We start from the raw sequence: 24,120 nt of genomic DNA on the forward strand, positions 1-24,120 counted from the left end.
ATGTGTTGTGACAGAGGAGGGTCTCACCTTTCAGATCCTCAATTTCTTTAGCCATAGAATGAGGCGACAGTGTGTACCCCTAGTTGCCATGGGGAGTAAAGGTGACCATACAAGAGAGATGCCTGGCACTGGGCTTGACAGAGAGTAGGTGATTAGAACATGTTAGTTTCTTTTTCCTCATATAGAAAAGTCCTCAGATTGATCAGGTTTGTGGCTCAGTTCTCTTTCTTGATCTGTCTATCTTTCCCTTCTCGTTCTTCTCACCTCTCCTCACCCCACCAGCTACAGGTAGCTGTAGTAGTTGAAGTTTTCTGTCTTTGCTCTTAGAAAGTCTTGCTGCAGGTTCCTAAGTCAGATCAAATTTACCATGTATCCTTCCCAAATATTTCATTACACCAGCTCGATTATGTCAAAAGTGCCTAATTATTCCATGAATTAAAAAATCAAGCACATTGAATCTATCTCAGTGAAAAGGCATTAACCGATTTTACCTTATTAATAGACTGCTGAATATTGACTAAGCCCCAAGAAATGGTCAGGGCAATGGTTCATTTATAAAGTTGTTATTTACCAGAAAGTAAATGGCATTCATAATTCTTGTTAATTCTCTTAAAGTGATGATGGTGTTGGAGTTATGTAGGAAAAAGTCCTCAATTTGAGATGCTTGGTGAAATGTTTAGGAGTACAGTTTTAGAGTATTTGCAATTTACTTTCAAATGCAGGTAGGTACAAGTATAAAGAGATGTAGAAGTATAAAGAGATCGATCTGTCTAAAGTACATGCAAATATGGCAACAATGTTAATAATTATTGAAGTAGTGGGACTATGGCGTCTATTGTATTATCTTTTCAACTTTTCTGTATATTAAAAAATTTTACTATAATAAAAAGACGGACTAAAAAACAAAACTGGAAAAATATAATCTATACAGTTTCTAAAAAGTGTTGCCATTTTATTTATGTGATTTTTATTTATTCTTTCGTGTATTATAAAAAAATCTTTCTATTGAGAACAAATATTTCTTTTGAAATCACAAAATACTAGTTCTTATAATACATAATTTTTATAATTTGTCATTATAACTCAACCTTTTTAGAAGTATTCATTATGTATTTACCCCTCTCAAATTGTTATTTGGAACCTACATAATTTTGAGAGATTTTGAGCGTTTCGGCGGAAGCAAGTAACTGATGGTGCTGGTTAATCTGGAGGATTGCAATTTTGAACCACCACCAGGAAAACTTAAAAAAAAAGAAAAAAAAGGCTGTGCACTTACAGTAGGGTAATATATTATAGTATATTTGCCACATGAGCAGGGAGCAGAGTGAGACTTTGTGGAGAACATGGAACCTTGTACCAGACAAGAGCAAATTGTCTCAAGTTTCTCATTTGTAAAATGGAATAATACCTCCTGACAAGTAAATGAGTCACTCTAAATAGTACACTCAGTAAAACAGTGGATATTGTGTGTTGTTACATATACCTAATCTGACAAAAATATGGAATTGAGATAATAAATGAATGTGATATCATGGTTCTAAATATACAAGTTCTAGAAGGAGACAGATTAGCTAAATCTCTGTCATTATAAATCTGTCCCTCTCATATTCTATCTCCAAATGTTGTATAATTCTTCCCTCTTGTCTGGCCTTTAAGAATCTTTTGCTTACCAAGTTATTCTAAAACTTATCAAGTCCCATCTTGCTCTGATATGTGTGGGCTTTTAAATGATTTGTTTTTTTTTTTTTTTTTTTAAGATTCATTAATTACTCAATAGTGTTTGTTCTCAACTGTGGATGAACAAACCCTTGACTGGGACATGTAGGTAAAACAAGCCCCGTAGAGGGCTTCATTCACTAAGCTAGTGCAGCCTGCCAGCTCTTTCATAGATTCCATCCACTGATTCATGAGAGTCCTTTGTTGGGAAGAATTTTCCATTCATGAAAGTGATTTCTTCCTAGTTTTTCATATAAAGAACGATTGAAAAATTTCAGCCATGTATCTGATATTCCTTGGCTTTTTTGTTTTTTTAACTAAAATATCTGTTGATATGAATAAAGAGGTTATTATTCCATTTAGCATGATTTAGTGACAAAGAACAAATTTGAAGTCAGAAAACCTGCTCTGTGAACTTTTCTCATATACTAGGTATATGTCTTTGTGAAAAGCACAACAAATGACTCTTATTATTAGTTTATTCATTCACAAAAATTATATGAGCCTCTTTTATTGTCAAATAAGAATGTATATGAAAGTGCCTTGTAAATAGTAAAGAATGATATAAATTATTACTACTACTATTACTATGATTTCCATTCTTCTTAATTTGAATAATTTCATTGACTTACATATCTAGGTTATGATTCTGCTCGAGAGAACATAATGAGATTTTATGTTTTGGTTTAACTGAAGGTGATTGGGATTGAACCCAATGACGAGCTTTTATTTTCTTATATTTGGGCTCCCTCTTCCCACTTTCTTGTACATCCTACTATGTGCAAAAAAGAAAGAAAGAAAGAAAGAATTTTTGTATTCTCTTTTCAAAAAAATTTAATAAACTTTATGGCTTATTTTATCTTATCATCAAAAGAAATGAGCATGTAAGCTACTTGAAGCTTTTATTCTTTTATAAAAATACTTGCATTCATCCCCAGTGTCCTAGTGTGAAAGATAATTCTGTTTCTGGACATAATGAAATTCTAAAGCCATAGTAAATGGAAGTTGTAGGTATGGTCTTTCCACTTCAGGGTTTATCTTTCTGCATGGGTGAATACTTAGAAGAACTATAGAGAATTCCCAGGAGCCATTGGAGGCGATGGTTGACTTGGAAGCTGTGGTCCTCCCTCTTGTCCCTGCTTACCTGAGGCTTAAGTATAGCTTTAGGCTCAACATGGTCCTCAGACATCTCATCTCCATGAGGAACCAGATGTCTCCTATGCTGGCAATTTGGGCTTTCAAATTCCATGAAGCATTTTGTAGATGAGATGCTACCTTGGCATCACTATCAGATCTGTGTCTAGTTAATTACAGACTGACTTTCTATATCCCAAATGAATGTCTGTAGTTTCCCTTGATTTTTGAAAGCCACCCTCATTGCTGTAGACTTATTAGCACTCTCAGGAGGAAGATTAAAGGGGTCCTTGTTCTTAACAGTCTATAAATTTAGCCCTTTGGGATTAAAGTCACTATTGCATTATCCTGTATCACTTCCCTCTATTAAATATTATCTTTTCTTTTTTTCTTTTAATAGCATGCCAATGAGAAAAATAGTGACTCGCCTTCCAAGTCAGGAGAAAAGAAAGGATTGGATGAGGTAATTTCCATACTATTCAGTTTTCATTTTCTTTTGCTTTTAAATTGTGAATTCTGTTTTAAAACAAATAATGAAGATAGCAAAAGAGCTCCTACTGGAATATTGTCAAATTTAGTTTTAACGAAGATTTGATTCAAGAATATAAGTGGAAATCATTAAAAAAATAAATAAAAAATGAAGTGCTCCTGGAAAAGGAAACTTCAGCAATAGTACTCAGTTATTTAGGATATTTTCCCTATAGTAATCGGTGAATCTTAAATGTTGTGTTAGTGAACATGGCAGGTGGAGAGGGGTAGAGCAAACATTGCAGTGAGAAAGGAAATATTTTTTTATGAGAGTGAACTGTGAAAGGAAGACACTCTCCTTTCCCAGTTCCCAGATTAACCTGTCATTCACATTGGTGAACAAAAGGAAGAAAGAAAGAACTTTTTATTTGGATCAATTCTGTGGAAAAACTAGTAAAAACAAGCCTCCCCACTTTGAGATAGGTTTTCTGTGAGCCTGGGAATTTCTCCTTTCACTGAATGATGCACTGTAATGTGCACTGTCAACATTGGCTTGCTTCTCCGGGGAAGGGTCATGTGAAAGGCTGTCTTTGGAAGACTACTGGACTTGCCTCCCTTTTACTGCTTTTTACCTTTTAAATCTAAATAGATATGTTCATCTTCACTCAGTAGAAGTGGTGTCACATCCAACTTATAAGATAGCTAGTTCTGAAAGGTACATGGAAATTTAGAAAGCATAAAATGATCATTTAATTTTCTTTATATTATTAACATGTTTTCAGAAATTTAGATCCTCTTTCTGCATTTTTGTCTTTAGATATTATTCACTATTAATATTAATCAAGATTAAACTATTTGCACAAAAAATGAAATCTTCTTTTTGAATTCGTAACGTGGAGAGTAGGCTAATTCTCACAGACTCATTCTCACTAATTATGTTATTATCTGGAAGCTTAAATATTACACCTAGAGAGTACAGGCATTGTTGGCTTAGGCAACAGCTGCTAGCACAGTGTTAGGACTTTGATAATATCTGGACTATAAAGTATCTTATTTCCATATTTAAAAAGGGCTTGGGAAAACTGATAAGGAGCCCTGTTACAATTGCAGCCAGGGGAGAATTTGAGATTTCTGTGTCAGTGGAGATAGACTGTACTTTCAGTTTGAAACTGAAAGGCTGAACTTCTACCTGAAGAATAGGAAGAAGGAATTCTTATCTTTATCAGAAATTCAAGCAATTCCAACATTATTTTATAACGCATTTGAAAAATTCAGATCTACAACTCCTATACTTGTGCCAGAGCCTGGACATATTGGTGTGTTCTGCTCTGTCCCAGCCAACAGAAGCAAAGAGGGGATAGAGGCCTTTCCCTGTTTCCATAGTATAAATCAGTATAGAGATTCATGTAGTCTGAGACTGAAGATTGTTTATTATCTCACCAATTTCTGCCCATGTTTATTTGCTGGAGTTAACAGGCCTATGGGTGCGATGATTTGGTAGTCAAGGTATATTTCCAATGTGTTCTTTTTCCAAGGAGTCTCTAATTCTTTATGTTATGTGCAAATAAGTCATTGATGAGATGTTGTGGAGACAATTCAAGGAAATCACCCTGCATTAGGCATTATATTTAGCTTCTGTGTTCACTGTTAAAAACCATGTACAATCTGGGTTTGTCATTCGCCCTGTCTGCTCTCCTTGGTTGCTCTTTTCTTCTCAGATTACCAGAAAAAGATTTTTCTAAAACTGATCATTTCTCCCAAATATTTTCTTACCTACTGCTTTGTTGAACATGAAGTGAGATCAGGAATCTTAGTTTGGGTTTTGGTAATCCATTTTCAAACTAGCATGTACCTCCAAGGGTTAAACAATGTGTTGTCCCCAAACATATGCAAACATACTGGTTAGGCTTCCAAGGACAGACCCAGGCCTTTGAAACAAAGTCAGTTTGAGAATTTGCTTTCTATGCTCAGGGATACTTCTTGGCATTTTTTTTCTTCTCACTTTATTACTCTGCTGCATTTCATTTGGAGGTATAAGAAAAAGGGCACAGAGGAAGACTTTGGGAAGTTGTAACCGGGAGAGAAATGATTAATTTAGGTAAGAACCACTGTTATATTGTCATATGTACAGCTATCTGGGGATGAATGCAGCTATATGAATTTCAGAGCTATTTCTGCTGCTATCATAATAGTTACTTGTTTGGACTATGACCTCTAGACAGTCATTAAGTGATCCTAAGATGTCTGGCAATTTTAGAAGAATCTAAAACTAAAATATCATTTGTCATTTTGCTTTTGCAATGAAATGCTTGATGGAGTTGCGTAAGTGTCTTATGACAAATGTATTTGTCTGTTTATACCAATCATTATGAATTTCAGTCCTTCTAAGATGTAGAGGAATTATAAGACTAAAAGTTTTAAGGACTAACAAGCCAAAGATAAAAATGACTCAAGAGCAGGAAAATGAAAGTATTTAGCATCATCACCTTTCAATGCAGTAGAACAAAGAAGTCTTTCCAAATCTGCATCCAAATCTAAAGTATTTGACTAACACATCTGGCCACTCTGGGGGAGTGGGAGCATTATAGCAACATATTTCAGCAAAGTCCTGAGGAATAAAATTTAAAGCATAAGATGGGCATCATCTCACAGAGTCAGTTTTAAGAACTCAAATTTAATAATAGATTTATGGGTAAAGGAAGAGAGGTATAAATAGAAGAGAATAGAAATTTCACCTTAAAGCAAAAAGTATTTAATATATTTTCTTTACCGTAATAGCATTGGTGGCGTTCTTTTCCTCAATGTTTACCTTTCCTTCTTCTAAAATGCATAAATTAAGTATTGAATGACTCCAAGTTTTTTTACATTTTTTTCCTCTTAATAAAGTTAGTCTTTTTTAATCATAAAAGTAATGTGCACTTGTTAAAACAAAGAAACCATTACCCAGAGTCTTACCAGGTTATAACTACTGCTACAAAATTTTGTGTGTGTTCTCGAGTGTGACAATATTGTGTTCATACTTATTATATATATGGATTTTAGTAACTTTTTATTTAATGATCATACAACTAAAACTTAGTCACTGAAGAAAATTTAGAAAGTATTGAAGACTTCAAAGAAAAAAGTCATCATCTCGAATTCTAGTACCAAGAGAGATGGCTACTATTTACATTTTAGAGTATTTCTCTACATCTTTTTTATAAGCTGAGATAACAAAGGAACATTATCAACAGGGCCTAGACTGAAAATGATCAATAATGTGCTTTATGATAGATCAGTCTTTTCCAATTAAAAATAGAGTCATTGTGTGTGTCTTTTAAATGCATAGAAAAATCATCATTCAAGTACCTTGTCATTTAATCTGGTCATTATTTTGTACTGTATTTTCGTGGGAGGAAAACACTTCTTTAAGAGGTCTTCTGGGAAAGTGTTCCCACAAGCAAGTGATTTAGCCATTGTTAGCAAATTCTGGATGAGTACTGCAGTACACATTGTTTTAGGGATTATGAGTCATGACAAAAGTCCATATTTATTGTGGAGGTTGATTGTGGTTGCATAAACCGATGCCCAGTGCCAAGACAGAGGCAAAGCTGCAGAGTTGCACCGAGAGCAGTTCCACTAGGTTCACCTGGAGATCCAGACTCTAGCAGCCAATGTAGAAAACACCTGGCTGTCTGATTTGGGAGATTAAACTGAATAAGGGAAGTTCAGGAATTTTTTTGGACTGCAGTTTCCCCATGTTTTACTTCTAAATTTTGATTTAATTCTCCAATGAACAGAATATTTTTTACGATAACTTTCTTGGAGAGAGAGCACAGACAGTGATTTTCGGTATGGATCTAGGCATGCTTTTCTGCTTACTTTACACACAAAAAATTGTACAACATTCTTAGGTAATAGTTCTATTATGTACCTACTGCTCCTTTATTTTCTAGCTTTTTGTGCTATGTCTGAGGAAGTCTAATTTTATTTTTTAAAAAAAAACTTGTTTTACTGTCTTGGTACATATATGATTTTTTCTTTTGTTCTTAAAATTAAAAAAAGATACCAGGATGTGCCTATATATATGTTTCTCTTTATTAATTTTTCTCTGGAATGTCTTATTTAATTATTGTTCTTATTTTTGTTTTTCTTGTTTCTTTTTAAACATACATATAATTATGAGATTAGATATTTGTTGATTGCCTCACAATTTTCTCTCTTTGATCGTTACTTTTTTCATTCTGGGAGAGTGCCTAAAGTTTATCCTTAGTATTTTTATTTCTATCATCTAAATTTTGCTGTTGAAACTTGAGTGCAGATTTAAATTCTGCCCTTTTTATTTTTGGTGTTTATTTGCACTCTTCTCTAATCTCCCCGCTATCTCTCTCTTTTGTCTCACTCTTATCTTTTCACCTCAGTGTACTCTGGATTTGTAATCCTCTATGCAGGCTTTGTGGAGGTAACACTATCTTCTTTCCTATTAAGGATGCAGACGTTTTTCCTAAATTTTCTTCTTGTGGTGTATCATTTTGTGAGATCCATTCTCTGTAATTTTTCAGGAAAATGATGCTCTTTCTCTTCCTCTGCAGTGTGTTTTAGAGACTAGGTTTTTTCCTTCTGTTTGTTCATTTTTAAGTAGAGCTCTACTGTTCTTAGCCTGCTGTTCTTAGCCCTGTTCTGGCCATGTTTAGGCTCCTTGAACCTTCTCCGATCTACAGCTATTTGGCAAGTGGATATGCACATTCCTGGTAAAATCACCACTATCATATGGTTTTTCGTTCAGAACATCGTCTTTATGAAATGAAATACACGGAAAATCTTCATTCCTTAGCATATACTGCTAATGGGCTCTTTTTACCTCTGCCCCCAAGAAGATTACCTGGGACAACTCCTCTCCCAGGACTCTGAAGTTTTCATACTATAGCTAGTAATTCTTAGGCATGTTAAAATTTGAGAATTACTACGTTATCTCACATAATATCCTGGAAAATGAAGAATAGAGAGTACTTTTTTATGGTATTAATATACTGTTCTACACGTTTACTAAGCATTCTGTAACAATATTGATTGAAAAATAAAAACCTTTGTGATGTCAACTTTCCATGAGGTTTTACTTTCACAAATGAACTGTTTTTATAAGGCTATAACAAGCTATTATACACATTGTTATATGATAAAATACTGTTGACTTTATGACAAGAATCATACATATTCATTCATTGGTGAAACAGGTAAGGGCATAATTTCAGGTCACTGTCCCTATTGAATCAATCATTCCTTTATCTTTGAGAAGCTAACGAAGTCTAAAGGGAAGAATAAAAAATAAACTTTAAAACAGGATATTTCAAGAATAATATTTAATCATTCTATCAGTTTCCAGGACTTATGACCTACTCAAAGTCAGAAAATTTAACTTCCATTCAATTCCTTTGACATTTTGTTAACATTTGATTCCAACTTCATATGCCACAGGGTCCAGTCTTTTCAGAGACAATTTTGGTGGCCCTATGGTCTTAAGTAATGAGGCTCATAGATCCAAAGTACAACAGTGAAGAGTATACTATTGCTGTATGATATAACGTTGATACATTTTTATGTCCTTTTATAGGAGTAAAATGCTTATTTTTTTTTATTAGCCATTCTGTATCCAATGACATAGCATTTTGTATATCACAGTTCTTAATTTAAAAGCACACTATTTTCATATTCTTTGTTACAGGTGCATCCTTAGCTTCTGATAAAACAATTCATTGAATGTTGATGCAGAAGGTCTCTAAATATAGTTATTGGCATATGTTTCTAGGTGTTACATACAGTTCGTTTTAAAACAAAAGAACCACTAAGCTTAATGAATTAACAAACTTTTTCTTTAGTAATGAGAAAGGCTTTGCAATATATAACCAGAAAAGGAATTTGAGTACTGTCCCATCTCATGGTCACAAATCAATAAGCGGCTCACTTTTATTGCCATGCAAGCTCTCTTTGTTGCCCTAATAATTAGTAATAATAAAATAGTAGTAATAATAATAACAATAATAGCAGCTAACATTTATAGAGCTGTCTGTATGGCCCAGGCTCCATTCTAGACCCTTTGTATGAATGGTCTCATTGATCCTCACACTGACTCAGGTAGAGGTATTACTATGTCCATTTTATAGGTGAGGAAAGTACTCTTAGTGAGGCAAAGTAATTTTCTTAAGGACACAAATCTAGGAAGTGGCAGAGCTGTGATTCAAATCAAGGCAGTTGGACTCCAGAGTCTGTATCAGCGACTATAATATGCTGCCTCCGTGGACATCACAGACTGGTGGCAGGCTAATTGGATTGTGTATGTGGCTCTTCAAAATTTCTACAGCAGATGAGAAAGAATATAATCTCAATATGGTCTCAGAATGGCACAGAATTTTTATCCTGAATTTTGTACACTTCCTGAATTTTTCTCAGAATTCAACCTGGATACATATTTTAGGATTAAGTAAGCTGTTTAAATGTCTACATAATAGTTTTAATAGTAGGTTTAAAACTTAAATTCATGGACCAGTACATTCTAGAAACATATGATGCTGAAATCTGAAAATTGCAAATACAGTTTTAAAGAAAAACATTTCTCTTATAGGAAATTGAGAGTTAAAATGATCTCATGTTCACATTTCAATTTTGCTTTCACTTAGTACTTGAGATAAAAATTGATTCTCTGAATATAATTTCGTTAGTCATTTTTTCCTGCTTTTCTAACAACACTGAGTAGACTTGGTAGAAACTGAAACTATATATTCATTTCACCGAACAGGGAAGGCTGAATAGAAAGCTCAATGACTAATGAATTTTTAAAATAACACATTTAAATGATAACGAGGGTTCTTAACTAGCAACTACACAGAGGAGAGGTAACTGAAAGACTTCTTAGGTATGATGTGATGCCATCCCTCTGACCTAGTGCTAAACGTGTAGTTCAGGGGACACCAAGTGGTGAAAAGGAGGAAATTCCTTGCTGTGGTAGTGTTCAAAACCTGATAGAGTAAAACCATTTCTAGCCTCAGCAGTGATAATACACTGTTGACTTCATCTTTGTGAATTAGCATATGTTAGATGTGTGTGTGTGCGTGTGTGTGTGTGTTTCTTAAGAAGGAAGCTTGGTTTTGATGTCTTATGTAAATTTTCTTCAAACATTTAAAAACTTACAACTTGTAAGATTGGAAATGTTAGAAATATGATTAAATTTTTCTTTTGATAAAAACATACATGATATCTAGAAATGTGAAATAAGAGTCATGAATAAGAAAAACAATTAAACTTTTTGACCAAGAAATTCCAATTCTTGGAATTTGTTCCAAGTACATAATCAGGGGTGTACTTTATGGCTCTGTACAAGTATATTCAACATAGCTTTACTTACCGTAATAACAAACTAGAGGAGAAACAGTGTACAGCAGTAATAAATTGGTGAAGTTATGGTACAGACATAGTGACTGAGGCATCTTTAACATCATACTTTGAAAATATTTAATGACAGAGGAAAATGTTTATGTTAGGTTAAAAAAAAGAAATACAATTCCATTTGCATAACATTTATAACATTGTGCATTTTTTTTGTATTTGCATAAAAAGCAAAATATAATTGAAAGTTATCTTGAATGGCAAGATTTTGGTTATTTACATTTTCTTCTTTCTATTTTTCTCTTTATTCTAACTGTTTATTTTTAATCAGAGGGAAAAGAACAATAAACAGCATAGATAAGAAAAGAATAATGGAAGAGAGTGTTTTAACAATGACCAGAACTAAATCTATGCCTTTGTCTTCTTAGACCTTAAAGAGAGAAGTGTTTAACATGTGAGCCTTTTTCCCTGGCAATGGCTAAGAGATACTCGGAGAGCAAGGCTGTTGTCCGCTGCTGCTGGTGGTGGTGGTGGTGGCGGTGGTGGGTGTGTGTGTGTGTGTGTGTGAATAGAAGTCTTAGATATGGACAGAGAATAAGGATTTTGGCCTTCAGGCAGCTTAGAGGGCAAGGTTTTTAAAATATTTTTAGTTCGTGGTTCCTTTTGGCATCTGATGAAAACTGTCATCTTTTCCTCTGAAAAGTACACACATATGTGAATACAAAAATACCCCTAAAATGCGACATGCAATTTAAAGGGCTTAGAGATACGTTCCCACCCCTGAAGGGACAATCTTATTAAGTAGATATATTTAGGAGGCACCATGTAATAATGTCTTTCCGGTGGCTTGTTGTTCATGTCTGAAATTACACCATTAGCAACTTCCTTAACCTTTGAGTTGAAAATTGCCTTCTCCAGTATCCTCTTTTAAATTGTAGATAATCCTAGGAGGGATAATACTATATTAATTATTAACACCTTAATGAGGAGCAGTTTGACAAGAAGGGAAAAGGATTATGTAACTATTATTTTCTGCAGAGGTAAAGGTAGTTGATAACTAGAAATCATTTGTTGAGAACGAGACACATACACACACCCACCCACCCACCCTTACAATAACTGCATTCTTCTGAGGAGGACATGGAGGACAGCTTAAGTAACTGTCTAAGGTCACACAGGATTGACTCACTTTATAGTCTGTGCTTTTAACTAGTATTTGATATTATTTATAAAATTACCTGTTTTAAGAATTCTTCCTAAGACCAACTCCACAGACTTCTTACCACTGTCGTCAAATTTTTGTAACTCACTTCTCTCGTTCCTTCTTTCTTCCTTGTGTTATGTCTTGTTTTCATTCAAGAAGATCATAAAGCAAAATTAAATCATTCCAGTTCCCAGGAATCTAAAAGATAACAAGTGTAGGGACAGCTATTCCCTCTTTGATAGTAGAAAATGTGGCACCGAGTGAAGCTAAGTCACAGCAGAGGCAGGAGAAGGATAGTGCTCTCCTGACTCTTAGTCAATGTAGCCACCTCGAAACTAGGAAAGACTTGAGCTGGCTCGAATATGGTGAATAGGCACTGAGTAATCAGAAAAAAAAAAAAAATCCACCAAAGTGTAGCTGCCACAGTTAGGGCCGCTAAGGCCATTGTGTAAGAGACATTTCATTCAATAAGTGAATTTCTATGTAATCTTATGACTTCATGATAAGACTTACTTATTATGACTTATTTATCAAAGTTTCCCAGGGGCCAGCATACCCCATTTATTGTGTTGCATTTGTGGTAGCACACATTTATACTTCTTTTGGTAATAAAAGCAACTTGAACTTATCTGTAGATTATTTACAACCAGTGTAAAGGAACATTTGTAAATAAGAGTCACAGTTTTATAATTGTTAGTGTTGGAAAATCTGCTTACCCTTTTGAAAGAGAATCTTTTTTTAGATACTATTTTTCAATAAAAACATATATTTTCATGTGGAAACAATTCTTCTTGTCATTCTATAGGGTGACTATTAAGTAATGGAACTGATTTGTTAACGAATATGTCAAAACCTATATTTAATAAGAGTTTTTATCCTGAAAACTACTACATTTCATCAAACCTAAGACACTGCTGATCTAAAAATGGCTGATTGGAAAATGCTAAGAAAGAAAAAAAAACCTATCAATTAATCTCTGACAAAGCTTTCTTATACTGATTTTAAGACACAGTTGTATACAAGAGGTGTAAAAGAGGAAAGAAAATAGTGACTTCAAATCAATAGAATAAAATTCAGTAGTAGCCTGCAAATTTACATAGGTAAGGTGTTCATTGTTCAAATAATTGTGAAACTAATTCCATTTTTATATTCAGAGCACAAAAAAGTTTCATCTTCCCTCAGTGTTTTTTTTTTTTTTACTAACATCAATATTATCCAGTTTGATAGCCTTCCCATATTTATCAAACATGAATCTGATTAACTTTTGCTAGTTTTTAGAACTTTAATCTCTATTTGGAGTGTAAATATTTGTTTCAACTCTAATAATAATCAAATAATGTGTTGCAGTTTCCGAAGTCACTTCAAGAAACAGGGTTTCAGAAATATCTTGAGCAATTATTTGAGCATGTCAACTGCCAAGTTGAACTTTTGAGGGTTTCAGTCTTCCTTTAATGCAAAAGTTCTTGTGTATTTGTGTGCTCAAAAATTTCAACATGCATAACATCTGATCTGTTACTAGTAAATCATTGCCCAGTAGAGAATCCTCGGGTCTGCCCTTGCCTGAGGGCTCCCCAGGGCATATTTGGTACTACTGTGGTGGAAAAGTGGACTAGCACCTTTCCTCTGCATTTTGGGATGGAGAAGACAACCACTGGATTGGGAGGCTGCGAGAACTCTGACCAACTTCATGGCAAGGAACGATTTTCACCCCACAGATGGAAATTTCATCGTCACTAGAAGTCTGTGAGGAATGGGAGTCTGAAAACCAACTTGTGCCTTTCTTTATACCCAATACCTCACTCATACATAGGCTTTGTTGAGCTTCTTGGATTGTTGGGTTTCTAGTTTTCATCAAATTTGGAAATGTTTTGACCATTATTTCTTCAAATATTTTGTTTCGTTCCTCATCTCTCTCTTCTTCTTTGGAGGCTGCATACATAGACACACTAACTGCTCGAAGGTTCTTAAACTCACTGATGCTCTGTCTTCTATCCTCTAGTTCTTTACTTTCTCTTTCATTTGGGGTAGTTTCTATTGCTATGTCTCATAGTTCACTGATCTTTTTTTTTTTTAGTTTCTCATCAGTTCTTAATCCCAGTGTATTTTTCGTCTCTGACATTATATTTTTTACCTTAGAAGTTTGACTTGGGTGGTCTATTTAAAAAGTATCTTCCATGTCTCTCCTTAACATACTTTAAAAAAGCTTTTTATTTAAAACAATTATTGATTCCTGGAGCATTACAGAGCTTGTACAGGGAGGTCCTATGCACCCTTTCTCCAGGTTCCCTATTGGTTACATCTAAAGTAATCATAGTACAACCAAAACTTGAAAGTTGACATTTGTACCCCATGTGTATATTAGTTCTGTACCATTTTATTGCATGTGTAGATTCTTGAGGCCAGCCTTGCAATCAAGATACTATACTTTTTGAACATTATATTTTCCTGCATTTCGAAAATAAAACTATTTTTCTACTTCTATGCATGCATTGTAATTTTTTATTAGATGCCAAACAGAAGTGAATTTCATCTTACTGGATACTTGTTTGTTGTTATCGTTGCCTTACGTTTTCTTGAGTTTTGTTTTGGATGCAGTCAAGTTACCTGGAAACAGTTGGATCCTTCGGGGTTTGCTTTTAAGTGTTACTTGGCTGGACCAGAGCAGCCTTTAGAGGAGGATTGACTTTTGCTTCTGCGTGCTCCATCTACTGATTCCGACTGCTGGGAATACATCCCTTTCCTGGCCTGTGGGAGCCCCAGTGATTATGCCTCTGCTCCTTCTGGGTGTTTCCCCGGCTCAGGGTTTCCTCTCGGGCAGGCGCAGGCAGATCTCTGCAGCTCTTCTCTCCAATGCTCTCCCTGCAGCAGCCTTGGCCTGCAGGAACTGCCAGCTCCACCTCGTCGACCCAGAGAGACCAATGGCTTCTGCCTGGGTTCCTCCTCCATGCGTCCTGTTCCAGCAGCCTGGAAACTCTCCAGGTGGTGAGCTGTGACAATGAGAGGGCTCCCTGGTTTGTTTCTCTGTCAGGGAACACTTCCCTGTGCTGCCTGGTGACCAGTGTCTGAAAACCACTGGTTCCAGTAATTGTCTGGGGGTTTTAGCTGTTTAAGGTAGGAATACTCTTTACTTTTGAATCTGAATTTCTTTACTTGAGAATATCATTAATATAAAAGGGAAGCAAACCTGTAGTTGGGAGAAGGAGGTGGCCCGGCTTACAAACTTAAGTTCCTTCATTTACTCTTGAAGAGGTTTGAGCACAGTTCTGGAGTTGGGTTGTTAAATTTTTCTCAGTCATAAGCCTGGTCACTGGCTTACTTCTTTGTTCATATACTAATGAGTTTTAGTGCTTTCTGGATATTCTGCTAATGTTTAATGGTGCAACAAAAACTGTTGAAATCACCTCTGCAATATCCTGACCTGATACCCGGTAGTACCTCAGAAGGGCCCTTGCAACATTCTAGAAACACACTGAGGTCATGTCTATTACTGCAGATTAAGATGACCCAGAGTCACTCACTGACCCCAACACACACACACACAGACCTGTGTGACAATGTTGGCACCTGTGTGACTCATCACAGCAAGATCCAGAGCGGCCTTCATCTTCGCCAGCTGTTTCAGGAGTGCTAGGACCGGCTGCTCTGGCTTCGGCAGGCCACACTCAGCAGGAAGCCCTCTCAGCATTAACCCTGTACGTGGTCTCGAGCTTCCCTAAGCTGGCACGTCTTGTTGGCTAGATGCATCATGTTTATCATTTCATGTAATCCCCACAGCTCACACAGGGTTAGGAACAGGATATGTTCCCACCATTTCAGAATCAGAAGAGTATCATCTCTCTATTGAAAAAAAGTTGCTCCTACTCTGAAGGCTGCTCTCCTTCAACAGAACAAAGCTTAAAAGCAAACCTCAAGAGGATCAAACTGTTATTAGAATCATGGCTGGTCCTAAGGAAAAAAATCACTTTTCTATTCATTGGAAAAAAGATGTTATTTTTTCTGATTACATAAATTATAAAAGCTCATAGAACTTCTCAACAGCCACTAAGACTCCTCATGAATTAAAACTGGGCCCTCTGGAGTTCTCTTGAGATCAGTCTGTTCCACTGCTTCCTGTTCAAGGTCTTTGGGCTTCTCTCTTTAGAGCAGGGATATCCAACCTGGGGACCACAAACCTCAGGCCACACCTCATCTCATTTCATCCTTACAATCTGCCTCTGAGATAAGAGTAGGACTATTCCATTTTTCAGATGAGAAAGTATTTAGAAATGTTCATAAACTCACCCAAGTTTTCATAGCTGACATTAAATGGAGCCAGGATTCTTGTTACGTGCATCAAAAGATAGGACCGTTATTCTAGAGAATGCTATGCCTTACTTTGCAGAGTCACTAAGTCTCAGGGTGATGTGAGGCTTTACTGAGGGGCCTTTCCTGAGATTTTAGGAGATAGTGACACAGCAGCTCTTTGCCTGGCTCTTGGAACATTGTCACTTTGAAAATAGTTTTTAAGACTTGAGTTCTGATTCATTCAATAAAAATGTTTATTATGAGCTTCAACAGACTTACAAAAAAGGTTTGCAATTAATTCTTTCCATGCTTTTCTGCCAGTGCAGATAGAATTGATCTAATCTGGACATTCTTTATTGAACTTCTTTGCTCAAGCATGGGGTACCTTTTTTGTGGATCTCTTGGCTGGCATACTTTGAACCACTTTTGGAGGTTGGGGAGGCTGCTTACAATAAAAGGTATGGGTTTATAATCTATGGGAAAAGGGCGTGTGTACACTCAGGAGTCTGTGCCTGAGCAGGGGACATTATACAAGTTCTCTGTAAATGGACCAGACTTGGTATCCTGGAGTTTGAGTCCAAAAAGGGCAAATAAAGCATGGAGGATCATACTTTTGTCCCTGTCAGTCATTAAAGCTGAGGCCCTGTGACATGCTGAACTGCAAAGGGGGCATGAGTCAGCCAGGCCTGTGACTCGATACATAGGGATGAGGGCAGGCTCTTCCTGACAATTTCCTTTCTATAAAACTTAAGATAAAGAAGTGCTCAGATATTAGAAGGAATGTGATTGATTGGCAAGGAAAAATCTGCTTGATGGCCTTAAGCCTACAGGTTTATGGGAAAATAATTTAACTCAGAATTTGAATTATCATAATAGTGGCATCCTCATTTAATATCTTAATCTTTTAGAGACTAGAGCATATCTGTATGTTAGGACAAATGCAGGGTTGTGGACAATGAGCTTGTTTCGTGAGTTTCTGCTTTCTGTGATAGGTGAATTAATTTTGTTCTATCTGAGGGTAGATCTAGTCCTATCACTGGTTAGTAAATATGCGGACCTAGCCAGGTGAGAGATCTGTCCAGGCCAGAGTGGGATTTCTAAGGACCAATGGTGATGATAAGGAAATGGGGGTGCGAGCGTGAAGAAGATACCTGCAAAACTAAGCAGGAGGTGACATGAAGTCAGACGACTCTGAGAACTTTTCACCTGGAGGCAAGAGAGGACTCAACGACGGCTAGATGACACCCAGAGAAGATCAGGAAGTAGCCAAAGCTGGAAGAAACTGATGATCTCAAACACACCTGACTGTAGAGCCTTCCTAAACCTCTTGATCCAGCACCCCGTTTCATCTCATACCATATACCTGTGCCCACCATGCTTCACCTGCACTAACTTCCTTCTGTTCCCCCAACTTGCCAAGCTCATTCCTACCTCAGGACCTTTGCACATGTTGCTCTACCTTGAATGCCTCCGCTCCCCCATTCCTTATTTAGATGATTGGTTTATTTGTAGTCAGGTCTCAGTCAAATGTCACTTTTGTCTATCCTGTCTGAAGTAACCCTTAGCCAGTCATATTCTGTTACATTACCCCGTTTTAATGTCTTTATAGTACTTGTCACTCACTGAAATCATCTTTTTTGTTGATTTAGAGTCTGAGTCCTCTGACTAGAATGTAAACACTATAAGAGTAGGACCTTTTTCTTTTAATTGGTCATTACATCCCCACTGCCTAGAATAGGGCCAGGCTTATTGCCAGGGTTCAATAAATGTCTGTCCAATGAGTGAGTAAATAAATGAAGGAATGCATGAAATCTGACACAGTTGGAGAAAGAGAACCAATCAAGTCCTATATATCGGCCAAACGTTCTAATTAAATGCTGGTTAATAACAAGAATAAGGAGTCTGTGCTTTGGTGTATGTGCGTATTTCTAAGATTTTCTATTGTTATAAATGCTTGACATTAACTAAGGGTTTAATTAATATTTGTTATATAAAATTTAATGAAAGATCAGTTTTACAGATTCTACCCTTGTTTCAGCTGAATTAAACTGGTCCTTTGTGGGGTGGGTAATCCAGGTGGCTCACAAGACAAGGCAAGATTTGAGGTGACAGGTCATACCCATAGGAAAGCTGAGAAATACTCAACTTTTGAGTAATCTTTTAAGTTAAAAGACACTGAATTTATTAGTAAATCATCTTTTAAAAGTAAACCTTGAGTTGATATAGAAGTAAAATAAAAATGAGCATGTGTTTAGTTATTAATTTAATAGTTTCATAACTCAGCCAAAAAGCAAATTTTTAAATTCTCATGGAAAAATTCAACATCTGGGCTTTGGTGTAATGAGTGGGAGCTGTATTTAGCACAAGATTGGAATGCGACCTTCCATGATTATAGCTGAGACCAAAGGCTGTAGCCGGAGTGAAGGTCAGCTAGAGCGCACTAGACAATGACATGACCTTTCTGGGCTTCAGTCTCCTCCTTGGAAAATGAGGAGGCTGAAAGGGTAATGGGGTTAAAATGAACAACCCCGAACAACCCCATTGCTGGATTCTTGTCTTTATTACCTGTGTCCATTCTCTTACACTGAATCCATGTATACACCGTGGTTATCAGAAGCTGTTTGTTAATACACTTTATATTTTGGAAAGAGACTTGAAATATGGATCAAATTTAGATCATCCCCTCCTTTCACCATCTCCCATATCACACCCACATCACGAGCTTTTTGGCAGCCTCTTTTATTTCTATCACATTTATTTAGGAGTTTTCTTCCTTTGGTTGGGAGAGACTATTTACATTGAAGGAAAAAAAGGCTTCTGCTCAAGTCTCCATGGTAGGCATTTTCAAAACAATTAAGCAATATAAATTTTGCTAAGTATTTCTCCTAAATGTTAAAGAATTAGACCAAATTATTCTCAATTATTTATTTTTTAAAATTTTGCTGCATAGTTATACAATTTTTTAATATGTTAACATGTCAGCTAATTAGTGCATTACTATCCCTTTGTATTTAATGTTTAGAGTATGTTATTCACATTTTATAGATGGATCAGAATCTCATCATTTTATATGATAAAACTTTATAGTTGATATGCTTTTTTGAAATGTAGATATTCATAAGAGATATAAGATATCAAGGCCTTGTTAAGAAAGCAGCTGTGTATTTTAAAATCCCTTCTCCCCTCATTAATTGTTCTTTGTCAGTTAAATAGTTATAGTTATATAAGAAAATACAAAGAAGCACAACGAACAGTATTTTAAAAAATCACTCTTAACCCCACAATCAGAAAATGACATGTATGAACTTCAGAGATCATACTCTACATGCTATTTTATAATCTTACTTTTCTTTATATAAAATATGAATAATATATTTTCATTCAATGAAAGTTCTTCTCAACTTGATTTTCAATTATTGCATAATAATATTTCATGCTGTAGCTGTCCATAGCATAACCCCCAATTGCAGAAGGCAGGATAGGTAGATAAAGAATAGGGTCTGAAGCAGACATTTTACTTATTTCTAGCTGTGACCATGGCAATATTATGTACTCATCCCATTCTTCAGACTCCTCACCCATAAAACGGGGATAACAATTTACCAGCTTTATATCAGGTACTGTGAAGATGAAATAAGTTATTATACATGGTATTTAAAACAGAGTACTTACGATAATGCTCTCATATATTCTATCATTAGAGCATTATTATTCTATTATCATCTATCATTCCATTTTTTTAATAGAATAATTACCTGGTACATGGTGAGCACTCAATAAACATTTGTTACTACCTGTATTGTTTTCAGCTTTTTAATGTTATAATACTGTGTAGAATATCATTAAAGAAAAAAGGCTTTTGCTCCTCTCATATTATTTCCCTAAGATAAATTTTAAAAGTAGATCTACGTCTTCGGTGCTTATTGCTAAATCACCCTCCATAGAGGGTGTACTGGTGTCCTCTCTGCAGCCGAGAGAAAACTGCCCCACAGTGAGTGGTTCCTTCTGGAAGTGCATTGTGGTAGAAAATGGCAACTGCCCATGTGAGGATTTTTGCAGTTCTCCAAAATCATTGAATATCAAACATTTGGGATTTATTCAACTTACTCTTCCTTTTTAATATTGATATAGTCTTCAGGCAAAAATATGTTCGCTTTTTGCATGCCTAGTATATTAGTCTGATTTTTGCTTGAGAAGATACTAATATTGGTATGAAAATTTGACTGTATTTTTAAGATTTTTTTTCCATTGAAACGAATATTTTTTTATTTTCAAGAAAAAAGCGACAAGCCATGGGAGCAGTCAACCCTCCAGAACCCATGCTGGTGGAACAGCTCCGGCCACCAAGGTCAGTCATTTCCTAAACATGAAAAGACCCCTACTCTAAGATGTATAATTAGTGAGTGGGGCCTATAGGGAAGGCAAATGGTGTCCATATATCTCTGAAAGTTTTTGAACACAGAATTGTTTCTGGGCTGGGGTTGGGGGATGCAATTTCTTAATAATGATTTGAATGATTTAAAACCTAGTAAAACCATTGTGTTATACCTTTTACTGGCATATAATGTGTCCAATAAATAATATTTTCATAAATATCTATAAACAATATTGTACTTCTGCACATACTCTGAGTAGAAATATAGTCCTCCCACTTCTTCAGAAAATAATTCGAATTATCTTACTGAGCATTAACCACACCAGCTGTCTGCTATGTATGCTATATAATTATCCTATGTAATCTCCTCACAACTTTGTAATTGTTATTCCTTTGTACCTGAGGAAACCAGGGCTCAGAGAGGTTAAGTAGCCTTGACAAGATCACAAAGGCAGTAAGATGGATGTAGAATTTGAACCGAGGTTTCCTGTTCATACAAGGTCCTCAACATGCTGGACCTCATAAGCTCTGATTGAGCATTTTTTGGTAATATAACACTTCAAAGCTTTGCCACTTATAAAAATCACTGAAACATCACCTTTCAAGACAAGAAACTACAATTTTAAGCAGTAATTTTTAATATGTAAAATAGTTATGTTCAGCCCATTTCACCTTGTGTTCTTCCAGTATATCCAAGATTATGAAAAACTTTAACCTATTTCAGTATTGTCTACACAACCATTTTAAATAAGCATTTTTCCTTTAAAACTGGTAGCTCTCCTAAGGCAGTCTGTGGACTTTCTTATGTGGGTTACTTGCTTGGTGAAGAGTTAATATTTTATTGCCTCCCAGAGCCCTGGCTGCTCTCCAAACCCTCGAAAGGTGCCAAAACCAAAACTCAGCTGAGAAATGAGAAAAGGCTAGGCACAGAAGTAAACACCATCATGGCTAAAAAAGATTTTTCCAGACATGCTCTTTCTTTTATGATATTAGGACCTTTAGTCAACTTATACTTAAATTATGTCTCTAAAAATGAGAGAAGCCTCATCGGCAAAACCTCAACCCAGTGAGATTTACTGAATCATTTGTAAATGGTTTCCAAAATGGTTAGTACCTAAACTCTTGGAAAGTCTATACAATGTGGAAAACCATACTCAGTTTTTTTCTTAAGTTAGTCATGAGAAGCAGTACCTTTTTTATATTTTTTTCCACACAGGAAGTTATCATCCAGTCATTAGGAGATGGAATGGTTATAAAGAATTTGAACTTCTTCCCCATAGCCTGCTGTAGCTCAAGAAGCTGAGGGAGGGGCATAGCTAGGAGGTGAAGATGGTTTAGCCACATGTTTATTGTTTTAGTACTTAATGGCAAATGTGACATTCTTTCCTTGGTTTCTAAAACACTGTCCGTTCCTGCCTCCATACTTCTCTTTCCTGTTGCTCTTTCTTGCTACGGTTTCCTGACTCACCAGTTTTCTGAATATTAGTTATCCCAGGGTTTAATTTTACACTCTTTCCTTTCCCGTATCTTTCTCTTACACAATATTGAAAGAAAAAAATATATGTATATAATACACTTACTTATTTCTTCTTTAGATGCCAGATTTAAAGGACTTTAACTCAGTATTGTATTATTAAAAAATAATAATCATTCCCATGCATCATTTAGAAAAGCTGAGGCTAATAGCATTTGTGACACTTGAAGCCTTTTATTATATAAGTAATTATCGTAACACACACAGGCAAAATAATATTCTCTCAACACATTCAGAAAAGGTATAACAAAATAGTAGGTACAGTCAGACATGAGAATTATTCCTGTTTTGGTTTTTTTTGTTTGTTTGTTTTTTGATTCTGGACACATTCAACTTGAAAGTTAAAATAAGTGATAATTCACAGTTATTAAGAAAATCAACTCTGTGTTAAATATTAAATTTGAAGCTTGTGCATAACTAAAATAGTTACCTTGTATTAGGGAACTGTTTTGTAAGAGTTCTTGCAAAATGAGTAATTATGTACACAAATAATATCACTTTTTCCATAAAGTACTCCTCTTGGAAGATCTAAAACTCTTAAGTGGCATAGATATTTCTAACTCAATTATTATAAGATGTTTAGGGCTTAAAATTAATTTTTAAATAATAATGAGGACTACCGAGGCTGCAGGAATTACATAGCCTCATATTAAAGCCAATGTGAAAATAGTTGTGATCTATAATCAGTCATGCAATTTTAAGACTGGAAAAGTTCTCAGGTAACTTCTATTGTAACCACCTCCATGTTCAGGTGAGGAAACCTAGGTCGTATTTGCATTAGGATTCTCTCTGTAGAAGACCACAGCTATTTAGAAGATATATGGGTCAAAGTCATTAATCCCAATTGGAATCCATTCTGATTAGTTCAAGCCAAAAAAAAAAAAAAAAAAGAATTTAAGGAGAGCGGCTAGCTGGTAGAGAAATCCAGAAGGCTTCGGCAGAAGTAACCTAAAGTTTCACAGCCAGAAACAATGCCCAGCCACACTGTGGGAGCTTCTGCTGCCACCACAACTCAGCACTATCACATTTAGGACTGGATGGCAGAAACTCTGCAACTGCCAATCTTGGAGATAGTCAGGCCTTATCATAACACAGATTTCCCAGTGGGCAGTGGCCTCTTGACACTGCTCACTTCTAAGCTCATTTTTTTTGGGCGGGGGGGCACATCTGACCAGCCAACACAAATCACATGCCTCAGTCTTGCTATGAGGCAATCTGGGGGTTGTGAGTGTTTCGGATTCTAATTTAGGAAGGTGTGTGTTGATTAGGTTGGAAATTATCAATATGTAGTGAGCGTTTACAAATGTGTGGTCAGCAAATATGTGATACTAAGTTAAAGACACTACTACAGAAAGGAAAACAGGGGAATTACCTAATTGAATTGATGGGAAATCATTTATGATAGGTTGTTTAGCAACATTAGGCCTTCTAAACAGAAGTTACAAACAGCTTTTCTCCCCAGCTAGAGGAGAGAAGATCTGTGAAGGAATAAGTACCTGTCAGAGAAATACTTTGTGATTTTGATCTGCAATAAAAAACTGTGTTAATTTGGCAACAGATTGACAAACAGTTTTTTATTGATCTGCAATAAAAAACTGTGTTAATTTGGCAACAGAGCTCTTCTCTCAGGTGCTTACTTTTCTCATCTGTAATATGAATGAGGGGCTAGATAAAGTCTTTGTATATTGTGGACGGTATTCCTGCATGCGATGTCAGCCTCACCCCACAGTGTCCTTGGACCACCTGTGATTTGTGAAATGACTGTGTGTTAAACATGCAAACATTTTTATTTTAATAATTTAGCATATATTTTAATGTACTAGAAAAAGCGAACTACCACTTCAAACTCATGATCCCAGTTTTGCTTAAGACAAGGCTAGTTAAGAGGTTAAAAAATAAATCTGTTTTTAAAAAAATACTAAGTAAATACAGTAAAATTATTGCAGATTAAAAAATAGAGAGAATATACAAAATTTGGGAAACAAGATCCAGAGCAGTAATTCTCATATTTTAATTTGCATATTAATCAGTAGGAATTTTAGTATA

At 35.7% G+C, this 24,120-nt stretch overlaps 1 protein-coding gene across 11 annotated transcripts in view; it reads left to right on the forward strand.

The window, feature by feature from the left end:
• CAST (calpastatin) overlaps positions 1-24,120 on the forward strand; it is a 103,804-nt gene that overhangs the window by 8,550 nt on the left and 71,134 nt on the right. For 7 of the 11 annotated variants that reach the window (XM_039875153.1, XM_039875156.1, XM_039875157.1 and 4 more), the window contains exons 2-3: positions 3,251-3,313; positions 20,442-20,513. In XM_039875153.1, the coding sequence (XP_039731087.1) occupies positions 3,251-3,313; positions 20,442-20,513 (135 nt within the window). The remainder of the gene's footprint in view (positions 1-3,250; positions 3,314-20,441; positions 20,514-24,120) is intronic. The other 4 variants (XM_039875158.1, XM_039875161.1, XM_039875160.1 and 1 more) reach the window with 1 other exon arrangement.

Source organism: Pteropus medius, unplaced genomic scaffold (assembly GCF_902729225.1).
Source record: "Pteropus medius unplaced genomic scaffold, Ma_sr-lr_union100, whole genome shotgun sequence".
Lineage (NCBI taxonomy): Eukaryota > Metazoa > Chordata > Mammalia > Chiroptera > Pteropodidae > Pteropus > Pteropus medius.